Source organism: Typopeltis vanoorti, chromosome 11 (assembly GCF_054136105.1).
Source record: "Typopeltis vanoorti isolate ZY-2024b chromosome 11, IOZ_Tvanoo_1.0, whole genome shotgun sequence".
NCBI classification, from domain to species: Eukaryota; Metazoa; Arthropoda; class Arachnida; order Uropygi; family Thelyphonidae; genus Typopeltis; species Typopeltis vanoorti.
Genome location: NC_143559.1, coordinates 5466128 through 5492387, shown reverse-complemented (window position 1 = coordinate 5492387; position 26260 = coordinate 5466128). Strand labels below are relative to the sequence as shown.

The window sequence follows — 26260 nt, the reverse complement described above, 5'->3', positions numbered from 1 at the left end:
AAGGATAAAAAAAAAAAAAATCAGAACTCCCTGGTGGGCACAGGAAGTTAAAGAGGCAGTGAAGGAAAAGAAGAAAGCATATCAAAAGTTCCTGGCAAATAAGTCAGCTTTTACTCTTACAGAATACACAGACAAATGTAAGAAAGCTAAACAGTGTGTAAAACTAGCTAAACAAAAGTCATGGGAGGACTTTGGCAAGAATATAGAAAATAAATATCAAGAAGGTGGCAAAATATACTGGAGGTTGTTGAAGAAGCTCAGGAATGGAGGAAAGAGTGCAGTAAAAGGAGTTAGAGATGATAAAGGTGACATGAAAACAGGAGAAAAAGATATCCTTGAAGTATGGAGTAATTACGTTGAAAAATTGCTAAATGAAACAAGCAGTGATGACAGCACAGTGATAAAAAACACTGACCAGGCATGCAGTCAGGAATACATATCCATACTTGAAGTAGAAAAAGCCATCAAAGGCTTGAAATGTGGAAAGGCAGCAGGAGTAGATGATATTCGACCAGAAATGCTGAAGTATGGTGGTATAAAAGTCTTACAGTGGCTGCACTGCATAGTTCAGAAAGCCTGGACAGAGGGACGAATTCCCAATGATTGGAGTAGAGCTCTCATAGTACCCATATATAAAAAGGGAAATAAAACTGAATGTGAGAATTACAGAGGTATTTCCCTACTGAGTGTTCCTGGCAAGATCTATGCAAGTATACTTGAGAAACGGTTGAGAAGAATTGTGGAAGAAAAGCTTGGTGAAGAACAAGCTGGATTCAGGCCAAATAGAGGCTGTCAGGATCAGATCTTCACTTTACGACAAATAGTCGAGAAAGCATGGGAATATAACAAAGATCTGTATTTAAGTTTTGTCGATTTGGAAAAGGCATATGACAAGGTGCCAAGAGAGAAGCTATTCAATACGCTGCAGTTATATGGTGTCAATGGGGCATTATATCAAGCAATACTTAGTCTTTATTTGAGTTGTGAGTCAGCAGTTAGAATTGAAGGAAGTACAGGAAGATGGTTTAATGTTAAATCTGGTGTGAGACAAGGATGTACATTATCCCCTCTGTTATTCATTATCTATATGGATCACATTATGAAGGAATGTGGTATTAAACCTGATATCAAAATTGGAGATGTTAATGTCAGCTCTTTGCTTTATGCGGATGATGTTATACTTCTAAATAAATCCGCTACAAGTCTGCAAGATTCTCTGACTAAATTGAATAGCTGTTGTAATAGATATGGTATGAAGGTCAGCAATAAAAAGACAAAGACAATGAAAATAGGCAGAATCATTGAAAATGTCAACTGTGTTGTGAATGGAGAACCTGTGGAACAAGTAAAACATTTCAGCTACTTAGGCACAATTTTTACTGAAGATGGTAAACTAAATATAGAAATAGACAACAGAATCAGCAAAGCTGGTATCGTGGGAAGTCAATTGAATAAATTCATATGGAATAAGAAAGAAATTAGTCGGAACACTAAATTAGCTATATACAAGACTGTGTTCAAACCAATTTTAACTTATGGATCTGAGAGCTGGGTCAGAAGTAAAACACTTGACCAAAGACTAGAGACTGCAGATATGAGAGTCCTGAGAAAGATTAAAGGCATGAACAGATGGCATCAATGGCAATATCATATTAAAAATGAGGATATTAGGAAAGAACTTGACATTGTCAGCATCCAGGAATGCGTTAGCAGAGCTAATCTCAGATGGTATGGTCACTTAAATAGAATGGGAGAGGAAAGATTAGCAAAACAAGTGTTCTCTGCCAGGTTGGCAGGAAAACGACCCAGAGGAAGACCAAGATATAGGTGGATTGATACGGTACAAAGTACCTTAGACGATAGAAATATAAGATCTGACAATGTTGGAGTCTTGACAAGTAACAGACTGATTTGGAGGAAAATTGTAGATAGGAAGTTAGTAATGATGTAATTTTTTCATGTAGTACTGTCATATCCTGTACACCCCTTGAGGGTACATGGCAGGAATTTGATGATGATGATGAACTTTAACTCCTTATCGAGGGAGGGCATTCATAACATCCCCAAATATCTATCCATTCCTGTATTTTGCTCTTAACCAACTTCTCCAGTACCTTGACTATGACTCCTGATTGGTTGGTAATTTGCTACATCAGTCTTGGAGCTTCCTTTAGGCAATGGAACTATATTCATCTCTTTCCATCCCCTTGGGAATAACCCAGACCAAGCGAGATTAAACAGAATGGCCAAAGATACTGCCAATTTCCTAGCACCGTCTCATACAACTCGAGCTAACATATCATCTAATCCCATATCTGTGTTCACATCAATGTTCTGTAATATGCTTTGCACCTCGAGTTCATTTACCTCACTTTCCATATAAACTTTGTGACTGCAATGTCTACACCAGGATGAAATAATACTCTTACAAAGTCTGATTCAGTCATCTCCCTACCATTGCCATTCATTAAAATCATCATCATCAAATTCCTGATATGTACTATCAAGGGGTGTACAGGACATGATAGTACTACATGAAAAACTTACATCATTACTAACTTCCTATCTACAATTTTCCTCCAAATCAATCTGTTACCTTTCAAGACTCCAACATTATCAGATCTTATATTTCTATCTTCTAAGGCACTTTTTACTATATCAATCCACCTATATCTTGGTCTTCCTCTGGGTCTTTTTCCTGTCAACTTGGCAGAGAACACTTGTTTTGCTAACCTTTCCTCTTCCATTCTGTTTAAGTGACCATACCACCTGAGATTAGCTCTGCTAGCATTAAAATCATTCTGCCATAAACATTCTTCCTTTTCTTGCAATATACTAAAAGACCTCTTTGGGATTATCTTTGGATTGCTCTGATAACTTCACAGAGTATTTCATACTCTGCTTTTGCTTTTCTTGCCACACTGGTTACCGTTCAGGGTTACCCGTACAAAGTACAGGTAACCCTGAAGGGTAATCATGTGCTTGATGGTCACATTTCTCCTTAAAAGTATAATAGTCTAGTCTAGTCTCTTGTTGAATTTCGTCAACAAGAGACTAGAGACTTCAAATAAATCTCAATTACAGTAGTACCAAAAATACCAACAGCAATTTTGTAATGAAGGTAGATTAACTTCACTATATAGGCAATGGATTCTCAGTTTGAGTGTTACTTATGAAATTAATTATTCCATTTGCAAGTATGATACACACAAGAGTGAAGTAGCATGCTTAGGCATAGTCCTTCACAGGACAAAACATGATCTTGAGGGACTGAAGAAACAGTTGACATGTGGCAAAGTAGAAGAGAAAATAAAAGCAATGGTGAAAAGAAAGAGCAAGAAACTGCAAGTAAGGAGAGGGTATTGTATAGAGATTCTATGATAAGAGGTGTAATTAATGAGAATACAACAAAAGCATGTTTCCCAAGTGTGAAGATCATGGATGGTAGTGATGCTGTTACTTTGCAGAGGGAAGAAGTGAAAGAATTGAATGTTTTGGCAGTCAAAAATGATTTGAAAGGTAAGAAATATATTATTATTTGACACCTCCAGGAAGTCCAAGGACTCATCGAGGGAGGGTATCTGCTCCACAACTCTATCTCCACCATTCAATCACCAACTGACCGAAACTACATACACCATCTACTGCCGACCACCATTGGTATTTCCACAGACAATCACAAACATCCATGGCAGGATTTGAACCCACAGCCTTTCAGCTGGAGAGCGGATATGCTATCCGCTCAGCCAAGAAGCAAAAAAGAAGAGTGAGAAAGGAAGGATCGTAAATCTGCTGCATCAGTATAATAGGAATGAATTGAAAAGAAGGGCCATGTTGCTAATGAGTCAAGCAGAAGATTGTGCAGAAGGAATGGTGTGCAGTTTATAAACACAGAGAAATTAGATAGTGCTGTGTCGGAAAAAGTGATGAGTCATCCCTTTTTCCCACCTAACGTTACATTACCTCAGAAGGAAGAGATAAGGACATGCTTATGCCTCCTGATGGGAAATATACCGAATAATGTCCCGTGAAAATGTAAATAACCAGATGTGTAAATTCTAAACACTGTTAAGATAGCCCATATGTTTATTGAGATAGTAATTGTGAATGAATTAAAGTAGAAAGTTATGTAATATTAACAAGTAAATATGTATAAGCTAAGTACAAGTTTTAAGACATGTAAAGACAGTTCGTAGCCACGGCATCCAATCGGCTGCCACCGGATGCGTTACGACACCGCCGAGTGAGGGAGCTGTTTCGGAGTATAAAAGTTTCGGCGGGAGTTTGAATCGCTCTCTTATCTCTGGTCTCTTACCTCTCATCGCTTGTCTCTCGTCTTCGAGTTTCATCGGCACCAAGCTTCCTGAAGGAGAGCTATGTAGAGTTTGCCACCACGTGTAGCAAGTATCTCCCCTTGCTATGCATGTTACATCGGTCAAAGCTGCAACTACAATGTGTTCAAACACATAAGGAGAAAGAGCCGCTGATGAAATCCAAGTCAGCGTACAGATCTGTGCATGAGTATTTTCGGTTTGTGTAGAACAAAGGAACAAGGGAACAAAGTCCGCCATCAGAGGGGGTACAGTGAACAGATCAAATTACCTAGTCAAAGCAAGAACGGTAAGCGAAGATTTTCTTATATTAATGTAGGATTAAAGTATCCGTGGAGTAAAGAAACAGAGGTTAAGAACACACGCTATTTACATGTTGTGCCATAAGAACAGTCTGCAATTTGGACACTTGTGTCTACTGTTAAGAAGAAAACATATTAGGCTCCAGGAGGCCGAGCTCCGGACTGTTTATGTGATTTAAGAAAAGTAATGTCGTATGATCAGAAAGTAGTTAAGTGTTAACAGATATTTTGGGGGAGAGAATTAAGTACTATTGTCCTAGAGAATTATGTGTCAGATTCATTGAATTGTCTAGTGTTTGTATGTAATGTTTCATGTACGATATTATCAGGTAACTTAATTGTGAGAGTCTGAGGATAGATATATGTACAGAAGTGAGGAATTTATGCCCAGTAAGAGATCATAGTGCAGAAGTTTAAATGTGTTTAATTAAGAAAGGGGAACCCAGACTCCTTTAAGGTTAAGAATTTAAATAACATGTATACTTGTCTTTGTGAAATAATAAATGTGTTTCTTTTTACATAATCAATTGAGTTTGTCATATCTTCTGCAGATTTGAATTACTGTTTTGAAAAATTTCATACCATGCATTTAAAGGGGAAACCAATAGTGATATGTGAATAGGGACCATGACTGCATATATCTTGATCCCTACAATCAGAGTTTAGTTGCCGGCTGGCGCAGTCTTTAATCTATACAAATTTGTCGGCAACTGAATATCTGAGAGAATAAGAGATACAAAACTTAAAGCTAAGTAGAGTTAAAGACAATTAAAAATAAAACAAACAGAGACGGGGATATAACAATAGACAAAAGCACTTGTATATGCCTAAAGGACTGCATCTGAATAGTTTGGAGACAGTGTTGTTCAGTGGGAGGCTGGAAGTGCAAAATCAGGGAAGCTAAAAGGTATTAGGAGGGATGTTAATGTAGCCACTCCTGAGAGAAAAATGAGCATGAGTGCAGAGATGATCATGAATGGTTGGGTACAGATGCCTAGATTTCAAATCTGAATGGCTTGGTCAAGGCACTGCAAAGGCAAGTGCAGGCCCAAAAGGATGTTGAAATTCACACACGAATACCAGAAGTATCTGAAATAAAGGACAACAGATTTTAACACTGGTCAGCTCAACTTGGCCAAAAAATTATTTGCAGCAGCAAGACCTGAATGACAAAAAATGTCACAGAGATAAAATATAAGGCATACTGCAGAGAATCTCACCAATTACATAGAAGAAATATTTAATAAAATTAGTAACCTGAAAGGAATCACTGTAGAGGGCAGAAATATTAATGACCTACAATATGCAGATGACACGGTTCTTCTAGCTGAAAACAAATATGACCTCAAGTACAGTGAACAGTATGGTATGGCCAAAATTCAACTTTAAAAATACAAAAATCATGATAATTTTAAGATAAAAGGAAATACCAAAAATATACATCGATATAAAAGGAAATAAACTAGAATAAGTGCAGACACATATATATACCTCGAACATTTGATCACAGAGAATTGAAGGGACAAAAAATGAAATTAGAAGGATTGAAATCGCAAGGTCAACTTTCAATAATATGAAAAATCTACTGACATCTAGAGAATTAAATCTGAAAACAAGAACTAACAATCTCCAAATGTTACATATGGTGCACATTACTATATGGAGCAGATACAGGGACACTTTCCAATCTAAGTGTGAAAAAACTGTTGACCTTGGAAATGTGGATGCTGCAGAGAATTATGAGGATGTCATGGAAAGACAAAAAGACAAAGAAGCACTAGAGATGGTAGGTGAAAACAGAAGCCTGATAAAAGAAATTAAAAAGAAAAAAAGTTAACTATTTTCAGACATATTCTTAGACAACTGCCTACAAAGGACACTTCTTGAAGGAACTGTTGAGAGAAAGAGCAGAGGAAGAAAGACACAGACTGGAGCAGATGAAAAATACAGAAGAATGGACCTATCTCTCATATGAGGAATGCAGCAGAGGTACAGAATAGGATATGGTGGAGACATATGGTAGTCGATCTCCTGGAGGAAAGACGCCTGACAGGACTGGGCATCCAGGCAGAGACTTTGTGGTTGCTGATGTGACACGCACATACTGATGAGAGAATTGAGTGAAACAAATTTGAGGTGCTCAGCATATTGAAAAATATCAATGTGAATACAGATGTGAAATTAGATGGCATGTCGACCCACGTGTTACAAGAATGTGCAAGAGAAATGGCAGTGTTTAGGAGTGCAAAGAGAGTAAGACAGTTCTATTACATAAAGGTGACTCCAAGACAGAATAACAAATTAGAGACCAATTAGTATCTTGGAATAGTGGTCAAGTATTGGAAAATTAAAATGTAAAATTCAGGAATGGGCATACAGGAATACTTTATATTGTGGGTAGCATAGCTTTGCAAAAGGTAGGTTAGGTTAGTACACAATAATACACAAACAATTTGTGTATTAATGATATAGGGAGTGATTTAAAATAAATATTCAATTGTTTGCTGAAGATGCAAAACTTGGGAGGGCAATAGCTGATAGAAGTGATGTAGATAACCTACAGGTCGATTTGAATAAATTGGCAGTGGGTGAAGGATAATGGTTGTCAATTTAATGCAGCAAAATGTAAGGTTATACACTTTGGGATGAAATGATTACATACTTTGTATCACACTGATGGTACTGGATTGCAGGAAATTCATGGGGCTAGGGATGGTAGAAAGAGAATTGAAGTTCAGAGAACATATTGCAGAAGCTGGGAAAATAGTTCAAAAAATTACTTGGATGTTGAAGAACATACTGACAAGTAAAGATAAGGAGGTTATTATTCCTTTTTATAAGGCTTTGATTAGGCTGCATCTTGAATACTGTGCACAAATTTGGTCATCTGAGTTTCTTGGAGATCAGGAGGTGATAGAGAGGATTCAAAGATAAGTGATGTAGCTAGTGACAGGTCTGTGAAATACTCCTATGAGGAAAGATTGAAGGTGCGTGGGGTGCAGAGCTGAGTTAAGAGGTGAAAGAGAGGAAACATGACAGAAACATAAGTTACTAAAGGGATTCTGTAATACTGACACAAAAGAAATGTTTCAAATAATGACGAGTAGAGAGAGAAAACAAAGGATGATCTCTGAAAGTTGTTTTAGAATGTGGTTAGTTAATGGTGAGTGGACTAGATTTTTTGTTTGGAGAGTGGTGAATGGGTGGGTTGCTGGAGGTAGTTGTGAGTGCCCTAACAGTGAATGAGTCTTCTGACTCCATGGAGATACTCATACGATGATGATGATAATAAAACATTCTATGCATTTTTAAATTATACGATAATAATGTATAGAAGAAGGTTAACAAAATTAATATGAATTCAAAAATACAACTACATCTACTATTCTAAAATCCACCTTGAAAAGAAGAGAGCTAGAAAGTGAATGCCAAAAACACGCTTATTAAGATGTATAACAAACAGCAGCAATTTCAAGCAATGATAGTCGTTTACCGATTTTGACATTCACTAGTAAGGAAGCTAAAAGTCTACTTACAAACAGCTATCGTTAAATCTGTCAAATGCAAGTTGAAAAGTGCATTTGTGAAGCTCAAAAAATTAGAACAAAAGAAAACAGATAACTGAAATTTTTATTAAGTATCTCTAACATATATGATGTTGACAGATGTCAGGAACAGTCAAGATATAAACTGCCATTAAAAACAGACAGAAAGAGAAAGACTTGTGTTAACAGCAAATATGTAACTGCTGTGACCACCAACCTTGACTTGTATCACTGCTTGTTCTCCAGTTTCCTGTACTGCTGCTCCCAGGTGCTGGTGAAGCTTGATGAGAAGGATGCTGATGATTATCTGTAGCATTTGGTATATGTTCCCGTTCACGTGCTTGTTCTTGTAGAGTCAAAGCATTGATCTCATTAATCAGCTGCATTCTACGCCGAAGAAACTCACTATATGAAATGCGGCCTTGTTCATCAGCACCAAGTTGTTCCATAATTTCTTCCACACAATGTTCAAGATTAAGCTGCCGACAAACAGCAAGCAGATCTTGGCTACAATATTTGAAAAGTGGATTGAATTCAAAGAAATTTACATTTCACAATGGTATAAAATATTCCACAACCAAATATCATTATTCTGAGAACAATTTTTTGGTCATTAAAATACTTTATTTAAAAAAAAAAAAAATCAAAAGAATAACTCACAATTTAAATGAAACTTTTAACTCTATTAAGGTAATGTATTATAATTATATATAAAAATAGATAATTATAATACATCAACATTATGAAGATTGAGTAATAATTCAAAAAAATAGTATATATCAAACAGAACAACAAAAGTTATTACTTATCTTATAGAATTGTGTCATGAAAATCTTTAAATAAAAATTCATTACTTAACTGTTATTTCAAGGCAAACGGATAAGTAAGTTCATTAAGAAAGAGCTGCACATAAATAGACAGATACATGAGAAGTATGAGGCATTACAGAGGAAGATATAGTAAGTTTTATCACTTGGTTATAAAGTATATTATACTTAATAAGAAATTATATTCTTGTTTTAATCCTCAGTTGAAGCTTAAAAAAGCAAATTTGTTTGTGAAATATCTTTGCAACTATTCTACTTGTACATAGAGGCTACTAACTTCACATCAATTGCCTCGGTATCTCATAATACAAGATCAAGAAAGTTTTTCTCTGATCCACAACCAGACTATTTCAATAATATTTGATACACCGTTTTACTACTTGTATATGGAAAATATGTGACTTCTGCACTGATTCAGCCTTATCATCTTAGGTCTGGCTCCTGAGATCTTGATAAAGATCAAGGTCTGCTTAGAGACCCTTCCCATAGTACATTGCAATATACACCTCCAAAATCAAGAGTGTACTTTGTTATTGTCCTTTACACTTGCTATCATGCCAACATTTCTGTACTCTTTCTCACCATCAGTTGCATTCAATTCCATGCTCTTGCTTTCACATCATTCACTGTCTCTTGTCATCCTACTACTACTACCCATATCGTTATTATTATTACACCCTCCATGGAGTTGGCAGACTCATCGTGGGAGGTTCATTTAACTGACAACATATTCACAATATACAATTTCAAAATCCTTAATACTCCTTGAATTAACAACACATTCTGGTAATGCATTCTATTCACTGACTTCATATAAAAAATCTGCACCTCACATCCCTCCTCACCACACTTTTACACAACTTCCATGAATGACTTCTGGTTCTTCCCATCTCATCATCTCCTCATTTTATAATCTCCATCTGAATTAATCTGATAAAATCCTTTCATTAACTTAAATGTCTATATCATATCATCTCTCTTCCTTCTATCCACCAAACTCTGCAATCCATATTTCTTCAACCTCTCTCCATAGCCAGCATTCCAAAGTCCCCATATTGTCTTAGTCACTCGTCTCTGGACCCTCACCAATGTCTCCACAAAACACTGAAAACCAGGTGACCAGATCTGAGCACAACAGTCCAAGTGTGGACTATTGACCAGTGCCTTATACATTGACACAACCATTTCCTTAACCTTACATGTTAGAGTACTTCTTATCATAGCAGCACTACAATGTGCAGCCTTTGCAACACAAGCAATATGCCCTCTAAACTTCAGTCTACTGTCAACCATCACTCCCAAATCTCTAATCTCATCAGTACGGCACTATCGATATAGTACACAGCCTTATATTTCTGCACTCCAAAATGCAACATCTTCCACTTATTGATATTAAAACTACAACCCCACTCTTTTGTACAAGTAAAAAGTCTATTAAAATTTTCCTGAAGGGAATTAACATCAGTTTTGCATCATCACCAAATAACAGAAGATCCCCAGTCAGTCCACATGATATATTCTTAACATTCTTTTACAAACAAATTAAACAGCAGGGGCCCAAGAACATAACCTTGGGGCATGACACTGATTACCCACCTTTTTTGAGACACTGCTCCATCATACACAACCTGCTAGTATCGTTCAGAGAGCCAATCTTTGATCCATCTAACCAATATACAATCTATACCCATCCTCTGCAGCTTGTACACCAACTTATATGGTAATCTATGAAATGTTTTTGCAAAGTCTAAGAATATCACTGCATATGATTCCGCCTTATCTAACACACTTGTCACATTATCATAAAATGGAAGTAAATTACTAAAACAGCACTTACCATTTACGAATCCATGCTGACCATCATAAAGAATACTATGTCTATAAATTCAATCCTGTATTCTATTCTTTATCAATCTCTCCAACACTTTGACACAACCACAGTTATACAGACTGGCTTATAGTTGGAGACCTAAGAACCATGCTTGCGGATGGTACTATTTTGTCTTCTTTCCACTCCTTAGGAACCCTACCCACTGCAAGACTTTAATTAAATAACCAGGTCAGGGGTATAGCCAACTGTAGTGCACATTCCTTAAGAATAGTATACGTGGTGATATGTCATCCATTCCCACAGCCTTATTCACATCTAACCCAACCAACATCTGATACACCTCTCTTTCTTTCACTTCCAATTTTTCTAATGCTTGCCTCTCTTCTATATATTGCACCGCATCATTTACACCAGTATGATATACGCTGATAAAATGATTGTTTAATAATTCCACTATATCTTTTGCAGCCGTTAATCTGCTGCCATGACTATCCACCATTGTTAATCTGCTATAATTATCCTTCCTCCTGCTTGCCATGCAACAGAAAAATTCCCTTGAGTTAACCTTGGCCTGACCAGCAAATCTCCTCTCATATTGCACCTTTTCTTTCTTTACCATGCTCATCACCTTTCTAGCCTACACTTTATACTCTTCATGGGTCCGATTTCCACCAACTGCCTTGTACCTCCTCCATAACATTTTCTTTTCCAGCACAGCTTGCTTAATTTCACTGCTCATCCATTTCACTCCTATTCTATTTACTCGCTTAACCATTGGTATGCAGTCATACATTGCTTTTGTCAGATACTGTCTTATGAGTTTCCATGCATTGTCAACATCTTTTCTGCACAGCTCATCTACCCAACATACTGATGCTGACTGACTACAGAGCTTCCTATAATCACCTGCTATATTTCCACATGTATCCATTTTTAGCAGTGGCCTTTTCTTGTTTCATCACCACAAACAAGTACCTCATGATCACTCTCACCAACCGGCAGCAGTGTCAACACCTCATTAACAACTACATCTTGTGAAGTTATTATTATTATTATTATTCAGGCCTCCATTCAGTCAAAAGACTCATCGTGGGAGGTCCTTCCTAAGAACATAAAGTGTGTCAAGACTCATCGAGGGGGAGGTCCCCCTTAAGAAACACAAAGTCTATCATACCACTCCTTAAACTCATTGACCGTTCTTGCTCTCACCACTCCATCAGGCAATGCATTACACAGTTCAACCACCCTCCACACAAAGAAACCACTCCTCACCCTCTTGCTCACAGTTTCCTTTCGTAACTTCCAGGGATGGCCTCTTGTCATCACTCCTTCCCGCTGTTCAACCAAGCAAAAGAACTCCCCACTGTCAACCCTGTAACCACCTCTCAACAGTTTAAAAGTCTCAATCATATCACCTCTCCTTCTTCTATCCACCACTCTGCAGTCCACATTCCCTCAGCCGATCCTCATAACTATCCTTGTACAGTCCTGAAACCATCTTTGTCATCCGTCTTTGTATCCTTTCCACAGTTAATTTATCGCCTTCAAATCCTGGTGACCAAATCTGAGAACAATAGTCCAAGTGTGGTCTGATCAGAGACTTATACAACGGAATGATAACCCTCTTATCTCTGCAGGTCAGTGTCCTTCCCATAATTGCAGCAATCCTCTGTGTTACTTTCACCACTTTTGCAATATGTCCACTAAACTTCAGGTTTCTATCGATCATCAACCCCAGATCTCTTGTCTCCCCTACTTCCTCCAGTATAACTCCTCCCATAGAGTATGCAGCATCCCATCGATGTTTCCCAAACCTCAAGACCTTACATTTTGCTGCATTAAACTGACACCACCATTCATTTGCCCATCTATCTAGCTTATTCAAATCCTCTTGCAGGGCTACCACATCTGCACTATTACTAATAATCCTTCCCAGCTTCGCATCATCCGCAAACAACTGAATATCTCCTTGCAATCCACTGGCAATGTCATTGATATAAAGGTTAAACAATATAGGTCCTAGTACTGAGCCCTGTGGGACCCCACTTGTAATCCTCTGCCTCCTTGCAACTGCTCCACCATACACAACTCTCTGATACCTATCAGACAGCCAATCATGAATCAAGTTGACCAATCTGACATCCAGATCCATGTGCTGCAATTTAAATATCAGCTTATTATGTGCCACCCTGTCAAATGCCTTTGCTAAGTCTAAGAAAATTGCAGTATATGCCTTTCCCTCATCTAATGTTCTTGTAACTTTATTATAAAAGGCTAGCATATTGCTAAAACAAGAGCGCCCTTTCACAAATCCATGTTGATTCTCACAGATAACATTACCCTCATCTGCCCAATGCTGTATACGGTTCCTCACTACTTTCTCCAAGATCTTAACAACTACTGATGACACACAAATTGGTCTATAATTAGACACTTCCAGTCTGCTACCGCCCTTATGCAATGGCACTATCTTACCTTCCTTCCTTCCTTCCATTCCCTGGCTTTGCCGAAGCCAGACTTTCATTGAAAAGCCAGGTTACAGGCACTGTCAGTTCCGTAGCACATTCTCTCAAAACTCGTGGTGAAATACCATCCAATTCCAAAGCTTTAGTGACATCCAGAGTACTCAGTATCTGAAACACACTCTCCTCCTGTACTTCTAAACCTCGAACCAGCCCTGTCCATCTAGCATTAAAACTGACATCTCTAGGATGAAATACTCCAATAAAGTGTTCATTGAACAATTCCACTATGTCCTCTGCATCAGTCACTCTATTCCCAATTTTATCCCACAATATCATTCTTCCACAGTCATTTCTCCTCCTATTGGCCACATAGCTAAAAAATTCCCTAGGAGTTTCTTTGGATATTAAGGCCAATCTCCTCTCATATTCCAGTTTCGCTTTCCTTACCATACTAGTCACTCTTCTGGCGTGTGTCTTATATTCTTCATGCATCTTCTCTTCACCTGTCTCCTTATATCTCTTCCATAGCCTCTTTTTCGCATGCAATTCCTGTTTAATATTGTTTGTCATCCACTTTATTCCAAATTGTGTCCTCTTCTTCACTCGTGGTGTACAACTTACCATTGCTGCTAACAAATATTCTTTCACAATTTCCCACGCACTAATGATATCCCGGCCTTCCAATTCCTCCCTCCATGAAACTTCCCGAAGTTGACGTCTAAGACTATTATAATCACTTGCATTATAATTCCACATAAGTTCCTGTCTCTTTGATACTCCTGCATGTCTATTCATTTTCCAAGTGAAAACCAAATGGTCACTCTCTCCAACTGGTGGGAGAGATGTCAATTCAGTTATTATCAACTCTTCAGATGCTATAACCAAATCCAAAACTCTTGAACCTCTTGTTCCCTCTGTTACATGTTGCCTAAGACATTTGTCCCTCAAGAATTCTAGAAATGCCATTCCCCTATTGCTACATGCATCTTCCTCTCTCTAATTTATACTACTGTAGTTAAAATCTCCCATAACAATCATTTTCTTGCAATTGCCAAACTTAGCTGTCTAAACATCTCCTGGTCCCCATCCTCTGTGCTCCTGGGTCTGTAGCAACACCCACTAAATATCCTGTCTTGCCTACCTCTACGTCACACCATATGCTCTCAAAATCATTTGTCTCACTTCCTTCAAAGCCTCCGCTCTTAGAGGATATAGGTCATCACTTATCATAAGCTGTACCCCACCACTACGCTTTCCCCTCCTATCCTGATGAAAAATGCTATACCCAGCGACTTCTATTCCTGTTATTATATCCTCTTCTGTCAACCACGTCTCAGTGATCCCAATAATTTTTGGCCAGGCTGATGCTATCTGCACCACCAATTCCTCTCCCTTATTCCGGATACTCCTGGCAGTAGTATAAAGCATATAAATGCCATTGTTTCTATACCCAGCATTATCCCTTCTAGACTCCACTGGGATCAGTGTTACTTGACATCGTCTCCCTTCTCCCAAGTATCCATTCCCACAAGAGGCCACCCCTGCTATCATCCTCCCTGGGACACACTGACTCGTTCAGAACAGCAATCTCTCCAGATGCCTATGTCCTTCCTCATTCAAATGTAAGCGGTCTCTCGCATACAATTTCTCTCTTTCCTCAAACGCACTCCAAGCATCCACATATACCAGTCCTCTCTTGTCACACATTCTCGCTATTATGCCATTCAATATCACCGCTCTTCTGCTCAGCTCATCATTATCATACCTAGGCAACACGCACACTATTTTTCCTCTCTCTCTGTCTTCTTCCGTACAGCCTCAAGCAAAAATCTCATATCTCTCGCTGCCCAACTTACATTACCACTCAAGTCATTTGTTCCTACCATCACAATCATCTCATCCACCCTTTCACCTCTCTTAATTGCCATAGCCACCCTTTCTATTGTTCCTCCTGGCAAACACTCCTTACGCATCCTATCATTGAGTCACCATACATTATACGTCTTACCATTCCCTCTCTCCAATTGTTTCTATTCTCTCCTCTTCTTTCATTCCCATAGGTCTCTCTCATTCCCTCTCCTCTACTGCTATTCTCTCTTCTAGCATTCCCATACCTCTCTCTCGTACTGTTTCCATTCTCTCCTCTTCTAGCACTTCCATATCTCTCTCTCTCTCTCTCTCTCATTCCGTCTCTCCTACTGTTTCCATCCTCTCGTCTGCTAGCATTCCTATACCTCTCTCTCATTCCCTCTCTTCCACTGTTTCCATTCTCTCCTCTTCTAGCACCCCCATACCGCTCACTCATACTCCCAAAATTCTCTCTCTCTCTCTCCCTCCCCTACTCTGATTCGCCTTGCATTTATCTCTTCCATTCTCCTAATCTTATCTTTCATACTTCTGCTCTCATTCACAAGACATTCCACCTCCTCTTTCAGCTCATCTATCTCCCTCTGCAGGTCAGTCACTCTTAATCTAAATTCACTCTCCCAAACAAAACCATCTCCTAAACTTTCACAGTCACTCACACCTTCCACACTATCAACTATTATTTTCTCATTCATATATATATTTTTGTCATTCTCTCCTATCACACTACTTGTCTTCCTACATTCATTCCCCATTCCTGGAGCAACAAGGTCGGATATTGATATTTCTAATGCACTTATTTCCTCCAACTGCCTGCATTTTGCGCAGTTGGAGGAAATATTGCGCTCTCCGCTCTCTTTCACAAGCCACATATCCAATTCCTGAGACGCATACATGCCGCAAGTATTGCATGCCACAAGTACTGCATGCCACAACGTCCCTTATAATATTACTTATAATAGAGTTCTTAAATGGCGGAGGACTTGGCGATACGCCACTTGCGACTGCAGCTGAATCTGCCGTCATTCCTTACTGCCGAGTAGCATAATCTTTAATAATTATTCAATTAATAAATTCCGTTAAATAAATAAGGAAAAAAAAAAGTTATCACCAAATCCAAAACATTAAAGCCTCTAGTTGCTTTCATCACATGTTGCTTAAGATACTTATCGCTCAGAAATTCCACAAACTCGCTCTCCCTGTTCCCATACACTACTTCTCCTTCCAATCTATATTCCTGTAGTTAAAGTCTCCCATCAGGATCAACTTCTTTTTACATGCCCAACTAATTTGCATAAACATTTCACATCAGTATTCTCTGCATTCCCTGGTCTATAATAGCATCCTATCAGGTATACTAACCTGTTTATTTCAACTTCACACCACACAGATTCAAAATCTGTGCATGCACTATCAACTTTCACACTTTGCAGACACAATCCCTCTGCAATTATTAACAGCACTCTCCCTCCTCTTTTAACATTTCTATCCTTCTGGAAAATTATACAGGTATCCCTTGCTTAACGTGGTTTTGCTTAATGAGGGATTTGATTAATGCGGCAAAATTAATTGTGGCAATCCCTTTATATACACAGCAAGAGTTTTGATTAACACGCCTTTAACCCTGATCGCAGCTGATCTGACAGATACGTGCAAAATGTTTAATATAAATATTCTTACACAATTCAGTGCATAGCTTGGAGGTCATGAGTAGCTGTGCTTTCATTTGTTACGAGTGAATATTCCATACTGTTTTTTGCTGTCAGTTTGGTTTAACACAAGTTATGTAAAGGTTTGTGATTTTTGACAATAAATTGTATCTGAGAGATACCACGACCTCCAATTTCCGTATAGTATGGTTTAATTGTTGTTTTTTTTATTCTTTGTTCAATAATTTCTAGATTGTAACTGAAAATAAATAAACCATTATTATAATAACAGCTATTATAGCCTGTTTTTGTTGAGGAGTGTCCCTTATTTTAAATACATTGGCTATTATCACCCAAAAAAGGGATATTATATATATTTTAGGGCATTATGGGTGAGTATAGAAGGCAATTATAGCAGAATAAAAATCTCTCTCTTTTATTCTGCTATAATTGCCTTCTATACTCACCCATAATGCCCTAAAATATATATACCCCTTTTTTGAGTAATAATAGCCAATGTATTTAAAATAAGGGACACTCCTAAACAAAAACAGGCTATAATAGCCATTATTATAATAATAGTGTTTAAGAGGAGTAGCAGGGGAATTTTCCCAGAAACTATACCAAATAAACCATCATGTTATACTGAAATATATATAAATATATATAGCCAAAGGCTCATTTATCATACATATCCTCTAGGAGATGTGCTTTACATTAATGGAAAATACTAAGGAAAGTGATATGGAGCTTACTCCATCTTTATTATGAGTTGCCCATAAGGTTGCTTCCACCGAAACTTTTAGTTTCTATATATTCGGCAAGAAATTCTTGTAGTTTCTATATTCGGCTATGAAATAATGTTGGATTCGATATCCACTTAATTTTTCCCATCATGTATTATATTTGCAGTGTTTTTTCTTTATGTTTATTGCTTGTTTGCCAAGGTCTGGAGAGTCATTTTGCTTGTTATCGTAGAATTTATGCCGAAATTCTTGTAGTTTCTATATTCAGCTATGAAATAATGTTGGATTCGATATCCACTTCATTTTTCCCATCATGTATTACATTTGCAGTGTTTTTTCTTTATGTTTTATTGCTTGTTTGCCGAGGTCTGGAGAGTCATTTTGCTTGTTATCGTAGAATTTATGCTGATAAGAAAAAAACTGTTCAAACGACTCTTGATAACTTCTTTTGATAAAAAAAATTGCAGTAAATAATGTAGGTACAAGCATTTATTAAACATTTATTTTGGATTCATTTTTTTATCTTTCCTAAAAGAATACCATATAAAACGAATTATTAATATAGTAATCGATCATGGACGAATTGTAATTTTTACCATTGATTATTAGATTTGATTAATGTGATTTTGATATACGCAGTAACATCGAGGGATTAATTAACCGCATTAATCAATGGATACCTGTATATCCTTCTAGTTCTATTCCTGACATCACATCCTTCTCAGACAACCAAGTTTCATTTATTCCAATTATTTTTGGGCACACCATCTCAAACAATGCAACAAACTCAGCTCTCTTGTTTCAAATGCTCCTTACATTTGTGTATAAACATAACAATCGCCTGTATGTTTGAGGCCATTCTACCAGCACCAACATTCTCTATTCTAGAGAATGTTATGGTCCACACTGCCTTCCACCCTTTGACTAATACTGTTTACTACACATTCTCTACTCTCATTTTTGAATGTCTGCACTGTTTTACTTATGTTTTATCACCCATGTTTTTTTTTTGTTGTTGTTTTCTTCTGATCTGCAAATTATACAGTAATTATTTATGATGAAATTATTTTTGTGGAGTAGGTAGATAGAAGGAGAACAACATGGAGAGATCACAGACATGAAACAGACATTACTTCTGCTCTTCAACCAGAAGACTGTAGATGTCTTCTGGTTGAAGACATCTACAGTCTATTTGTGGATGTCTTCAACCAAAGACATCCACAAATATCCATACAGGCATGGATGTCTGTGAATGTCTTCACTAGTACAAGATCCACCATCACCATCATTCTGATCAAAGATCAGAAATGGTTTGAAAAAGATTCATGTGTAACTGTGCTGGAAAAGAGACAAGCCATGCAGTTTCGGACAAATATGTAGCCAAAACAAAGAACACTAAGTCTTTCAGCCATATCACCATCTGCATCCAACGCACATCACTCTACAAGGTTCAATAGTTTACTGCAGCAATATTATTATTATTATTAAGAGAGACCTCCAAGGAGTCAGGAACTCATCGAAGGAGACCATACTATTCGCACCAACTGTCATTCCTTTTCTTGAATTGATTCACACTACTTGCACACATGGCTTCTAACGACAATCCATTCCAATCACACACCACTCTATGAGAGAAAAATCTGAGCCTGATCAGTTTCTTCCTTACGTGGCCCTCACTCCTTCTTGATTGCATTAATTCGAAATTTCCAAGGATGACATCATGATCTTTCCCCGCCCTCCATAAAATGAAAAATGCTATCTACTGAAATTCTGTATAATCTTTTCAGAAGTGTAAGTCTCAATCATATCATCCCTCATATCATCATTCAAGTATCTGCAGACTACAAATTCTCAATGTCTTCAGAATCAGTATTTCATAATCCTGATATTGTTTTAATATTCTCCTTTGCACTTTCTCCACTGTATCAGAATCACCACAGAAACCAGACCTGCATGCAAAAGTCAAAGTGAGGTATTATCAAGGCTAAAGAGGCAAAATGACTTCCTTACATGTCAAGGTTTGTTTCAGCACTGCAATTACTCTCTGAGTTGTATTTACAATTTTTGCTGTCTACTAACGCTCCAAGATCCCTACCCTGATCAGTTTCTTCTAGCATAATCCCACCAATATAATATAACATTGGATATCTAATCACACCAAAATGACCTTACATTTATTAACATTAAACTACCAACCATTTTCACATGCCTACAATTCTAGCCTATTCAAATCATGCTGCAAGTACTGCTTATCAGCAGCACTCCTGATAATCTTACTTATCTCTGCATCATCAGCAAATAGCTGTGTGTTGCATGTCAAATATCCTTCCCAATATCATTAATCTACAGGTTGAATAACAATGGACCAAGGACTGATCCTGAGGCACACCACTTGAATCTTTCAGATTCACACTTCCCATATAATAGTTTATATAGGGCAGGGGTGGCCAACCTATGGCAACAAAAGTGGCGCATTGCATGATTAGAAGTGATGCACTGAACCCCAGAGAAAAATTTAAAAAAATTTTGTATATGATTTATATATATATATATATATATATATATATATATAAACACACAATTAACCTACCACTAAATTCTAGAGTGCGCACTTATTATACTTGTTTGATCTTGAAGCAACAGGCATCGGCAAAGGCTGACATGCGTCACCAGTTACTCCAGGGTTTCTCAAACTGTGTTCAGCGGAAGGTGAATAGGTGTTCTGCGAGAAGGTCTGGAATTTGTCATTTTAGTTTTCTAAGCATTTTTCATGAATAAATATTTTATAGTAAAAATATTCTGAGGAGAATAATATTCGTGAATGTGTCGAAAAGCTCAGACCCAGAACACCTAATAACATCTGTGTATCGTTAATTTTCACACGTCGAAACCTTTCAACATTTGGGAAAGGGAATGCCGCTGTTTATGACAGGTCATAAAAATTGCCTTCAAGTCCATTACAACAATTGGTGTCATATCCTCTGTTCTCAAAACTGAAGGAAATGACATCTGTGTAGCAAATGTCAGTGACCAAGCAGCATATTTTTAAGCATGGAAATATTCATGAATTATCGTTAATTTTCACACATTGAAATCTTTCAACAATCGGGAAAGAGAATACCGTCGTTTATGACCGATCATAAAAATTGCCTGCAAGCCGATTTACAACAATGGGCGGCGTGTTCTCAAAACTGAACGAAATAACATCTGTGTTGCAAATGTTAGTGACCAATCAGCAAGGAAGTATAAAGAAAATTTTTCCAATGAAATTGAAGATCAAGGTAGTCTGTATCCAGTTCTCAAATCTATTACTACTGAATACTTTCTTCGTAAGTTTGTATTGCAGTGTGTAAGTGCTTGTTCTGAAACCGGAGTGCCATGATTTTTTTAAAAGTAATAGGAATACAGAGTTAAAATCTAATATGAATCAGAGACAAGGCACTTTGTTTAATTTTGATATTAAGAAATCTCTTATTGAAGGTGTTTATGATGGAGAAGATAGTGAGTCATCCACCTCAAGCCTACGAAGATCTCCAGGATGTACAAAAGGAGGGGAAAACTACCATCACACAGGAGAAAAAGTCTGCATTCACTCGTAAGTACTTATAATAATATTATAAATATATTTGGTGATCAGAATGGGATATGTCAATGAAAATCAGCACAAATTAATTTAATGATGCTTGCCAGAAGAAACTATGACATGCTATAAGATTTCATTAGTCCAGTGATTGATAACTAATTTAAATGTAATTTATATTTGTCAACATGCCACACCCTATACATAAGTGTACTAATACTCTTTATGATTATGCCATAATTAATTATTAATACTTATGTTAATGTATGAACTTTAAAAAATTTTGGAAAGTATTTACAAGTAAATTGGTTTGGACCGGGCCCTCGGAAAAAAAGAAATCAGCTAACGCCTTTTTATTCCCGTATATAGGGAGTAGGCGAGGCGGCTTTTAAAAAAAGAATTCTTCTTACTCTTTTAACTAATTTTATAATTAATATCTGATTTATTTCGAACTGTTTAATTTTTGTTACTGAACATTTTATCAAATCATTCTTATTACAACTGCTTTTATATTATTTGATATGGTTTAGTACTTTTCTTACAAGTATTGTTACAATTCATATTTACTTTTCTGTGTTGCAGTCTTTTTTTACTATTTTGCATTATTCATTTACTTTTATATTATTCAACATTTCTTATTTATAATCTTATTGTTTTTCCATACTAAAGTTACCTTTACAACACAATTCTATTTGTTTTTATTATAGCTCTGACAAATATTGGAATTTGAATATTATTGAAAAAATACCCATGGATCCTTGTTTAAAGACAGGAACTTTAACACAAGGAGGAGCAAGTACTTCTGCTGACACATCTACTCGTATGATTGGAGAAGATATGGAATTGCAAACTGTGGTTTCTTCAAAAGCTAATATTAAAGAACAAGAGTCATCTAAGAACAGACCAAAACAGAAGTACTATGAAAGTTATTTAAATTATGGATTTACGTGTATTGGCAATACACATGCTCCTGATGCAATGTGTGTTTTATGTAATAAAATACTAGTAAACAGTTCTTTGGCTCCAGCTAAACTTCATAGGCACATCAAAATGAAACACACTGATTACAAAGGAAAAGATATAAATTTTTTTTAAGAGACGATGTGACTCGCTAGAAAAATCTAAACTTCAAATGGCTACAACTGAAAATGCAACAGAGGCATCTTTTCACATGAGTTACTGCACTGCACTTCATGGTGAAGCTCATACAATTGGTGAGAGACTCATTAAGCCTTGTGTGAAAGACATTATATCATGCACATTAAACGAGCAGGTTGCTAAAAAAATAAGTGAAGCTCATACAATTGGTGAGAGACTCATTAAGCCTTGTGTGAAAGACATTATATCATGCACATTAAACGAGCAGGTTGCTAAAAAAATACATGCAGTACAATTATCAAATGATACTGTTTCACGCCACATCAAAGATCTTTCTGCTGACATAGAAAAAGAGCTAATTCATCGACTTAGACTTTGCAGTGAATATTCATTGCAAATGGATGAATCTACAGATGTCGCAGGACTCGCTGTATTACTAGTGTTTGTTCGTTATATTTGATAAAAATATTGAAGAAGATTTACTCATGTGCGAATATCTACAAGAAAAAACTACAGGAGAAGATATATTCAACTGTATTAATAATTATATTATAAAACAGGAAATCGGTTGGGAGAAGTGTATTGTTATTTGTACAGATGGTGCTCAAGCAATGGTAGGAAAGATGAAGGGAGTTGTAACACGTAACCTGCAAGTAGCTACAAGAATCACCAAAAGTCATTGTGTTTTGCATAGACAAGCACTAGTAACAAAAAGAATTCCTACATATTTAAAAACTACTTTGGATGAAGCCATAAAAATGATCAACTATGTAAAATCTCGACCACTTCAATCCAGATTATTTAAAATTTTGTGCAATGAAATGGATAGTGCACATAACACACTTTTATTACTTACTGAAGTGAGATGGCTATCCAGAGGAAAAGCATTATTGAGGCTTTTTGAACTTTGTAGTGAGTTAATGGTCTTTTTGATGTCACATAATTTATTGAATATCAAGGACAAAATTTTATTGAATTATTAAGAAATTCTTCATGGCTGATGAAGAATCCCCTGATGCTATTAGAGTATTCGAGGCCCAGGCTGAGCAAGCCACCAAAGGAGGCAAGCTAGCCACCAAAGGAGGCTAGCTTGCCTCCTTTGGTGGCTTGCTAAGTCATTTCATCTTATGCAGCCACCAAAGGAGGCAAGCTAGCCTCAATAGGTGCGGTCCCAAGCCCGGATAATTGGCGAGGGTTGATGTCAGGAAGGGCATCCGGTCGTAAAACATTCAATGCCAGCTCAAACTATGATATGAGTCAAAGAGAAAATGATATAAGGGCTAGAGCGCACCCCTTAAGCGATGCGCAGCCACATCGCCCTACAGCTGCGAGAAGTGGACGAGGGCTACCGCATCAAGGGTGGGTGCGGTGAAAGAAGCGAGCCCAGCAGGTGGAGAGGATGTCGCGAGTGGGAACACTGAATGTTGGAAGCATGACTGGAAGGGGAAGAGGGGTGACAGACATGATGAGGAAGAGGAAGTTGGACATTTTATGTGTGCAGGAGACAAGGTGGAAGGAGGGAAAGGCAAAGGAGCTGGGAGATGGATATAAATTGTTCTACTCTGGAGCGAATAATGAGGGAAGAAATGGAGCAGGAATTGTGGTGTATGGCAGAATGAAGGGCGAAGTGAGTAGAAGGAACAACAGGATCGTGCGAATGAAATGGGGTCTGGGAGAAGAGCGGGTGGTCGTATTATGTATATATGCCCCGCAAGTTGGTTGTACAGCAGAGGAGAAAGATGAGTTCTGGAACGTGTTAGATGAAGAAATGAGGGAACTGGAAGAAAATGAGATGGTGATTGTTGGAGGAGACTTGAACGGACACACAGAGAGATAGAATAGAGACTGTGAAAGGGTGCATGGTGGCCACAGAGTAGGAATGATGAACCAGGAGGGAGAGAGGGTTGTGGACTTTGCAGAAGAGTTTGATCTGGCAACTGTGAACTCGTTTTTCTACAAGAGGGAAGAACATTTGATAACATTTAGGAGTGGTAACAACAGTTCACAAATTGACTACATTTTGACTAGAAGAAAACATCTTAAGGTTGTGACAAATTGTAAAGTAATTCCAACAGATCAAGTAGCACAGCAACACCGACTGCTGTGCGCAGAATTTAAAATAAGATCGAAGATAAGAACCTCTGGATGCCATGGGATGAAGGCGATTAAGTGGTTTCGCTTAAAAGAGGAGTGTGAGGAATCGTTTTAGGGAGAGGGTGTTAGAGAGGATTTCGGATGGACTGGAAAATGTACAAGATTGGTGGAAACATAATTAAAGTAATCCTGAGCTGTGCAACCGAGGTGCTTGGTGAGACATCTGGAAAGATTAGAGAGCTGAAGGAAGGTTGGTGGTGGAATAATAATGTACAAGTGGCAGTGACAGCTAAGATGAAGGCAAAGCAGAAGTGGGATGAGTCAAGAGTGGAAGAGGACAGAGAGGTGTACAGAGAGAGAAAGCAAGAAGCCAAGAGAGTTGTGACACAGGCGAAGGCCATGGCATATCAAGATCAATTAGAAAAAGGACAGAGAAAAATTTACCAACTAGCAAAATGTAGAAATAAAGCAGCAAAGGACATCTTACATGTGAGGCAGATCAAAGACGCTGAATGAAGAGTATTATGGAGGGATGTGGACATAAGAAATAGATGGAAAATATACTTTGAGGGGCTTTTGAATGAGGAAAATGCAAGGACTCACAGAGAAGATGGGCAGCCTTCTGAGGGGATGGTGCAGAACATCAGTAGAGTGGAAGTGACGGAGGCCATGAAGAAGATGAGGAATGGAAAATCAGTGGGCCCCGACAGAATTCCAGTGGAGGCATGGAAGGCATTGGGGGAAGAGGGAATTGACCTGCTGTGAGACCTGTTCATGAAAGTTTGCCAACAGGAAAATATACCCGAGGAATGGAGGGAAAGTACTCTTGTCCCCATCTACAAGGATAAAGGGGGATGCACAAGACTGTAAAAATTACAGAGGAATAAAGTTGATGTCCCACACAATGAAAATCCTAGAAAGGGTTCTTGATGGAAAATTGAGGAAGGAGGTGGAGATTGCAAAGGAACAATTTGGCTTCATGCCTGGTAGATCAAAAACAGATGCTCTCTTTGGGTTACGGCAGATGATAGAAAAGTATCGAGAGAAACAAAGGGAGCTACATCTGGCATTTATTGATCTGGAGAAAGCATAGGATAGAGTGCCAAGGCAAGAAGTCTAGAGGTGTCTGAGGGAGAAGAAGATTCCGGAGAAATATTTCAGGTTGGTGCGGGAAATGTACAGAAATGTGAAGACAAGTGTTCGGACCTGTCTGGGACAGACAGAAGGTTTCCAAGTAGCAGTTGGCTTGCATCAAGGGTCAGCATTAAGTCCGTTTCTGTTTAATATTGTGATGGAGGTGGTAACAGAGGAGGTGGGAGAAGATGCGCCTTGGACAATGTTGTATGCAGATGACATCTTGCTGTGTGCAGGTTCAAGAGAAGCAGGAACTAAACTGTAAAGATGGAGAAAAGTACTGGAAGAGAGAAGTATGAGACTGAGCAGAAGTAAGACAGAGTATATGTGCTGCACAGTTGGTGGCGGCCAGGAGACAGATCTGGAGCTGGAAGGAAATGTCATCAGAAAGGTGAGAGACTTTAGATACTTAGTTTCAACAGTAGAAGAAGATGGAGGAGCTGAGAAGGAAGTGGGATGCAGGATACAAGCGGGTTGGAGGAACTGGAGGAAGATGGCTGGAGTGTTATGTGATAAGAGGGTGCCGATCAATCTGAAAGGCAAAATCTATAGGACAGTAGTGAGGCCAGCTATGACATATGCTATAGAAACTGTGGACCTGAGGAAAAATAACAATCAGCAGGATGGAAGTAGCAGAGATCAGAATGCTTAGGTGGATGTGCGGTGTGACCAGAAAAGATCGTCTGAGAAATGACTGTCAGGGGGATAGTGAAAGTTACGAACTTAGGAGCAAAAATACAGGAGGCAAGGTTGAGATGGTTTGGTCATGTGATGAGGAGGGAGGACGAATAT

At 37.9% G+C, this 26260-nt stretch overlaps 1 protein-coding gene across 1 annotated transcript in view; it reads right to left on the bottom strand.

Annotated features, from left to right (window-relative positions):
• LOC150101280 (colorectal mutant cancer protein) overlaps positions 1-26260 on the bottom strand; it is a 499737-nt gene that overhangs the window by 450763 nt on the left and 22714 nt on the right. The window contains exon 2 of the mRNA XM_090400857.1: positions 8396-8685. Coding sequence (XP_090256983.1) covers positions 8396-8685 — 290 coding nt within the window. The remainder of the gene's footprint in view (positions 1-8395; positions 8686-26260) is intronic.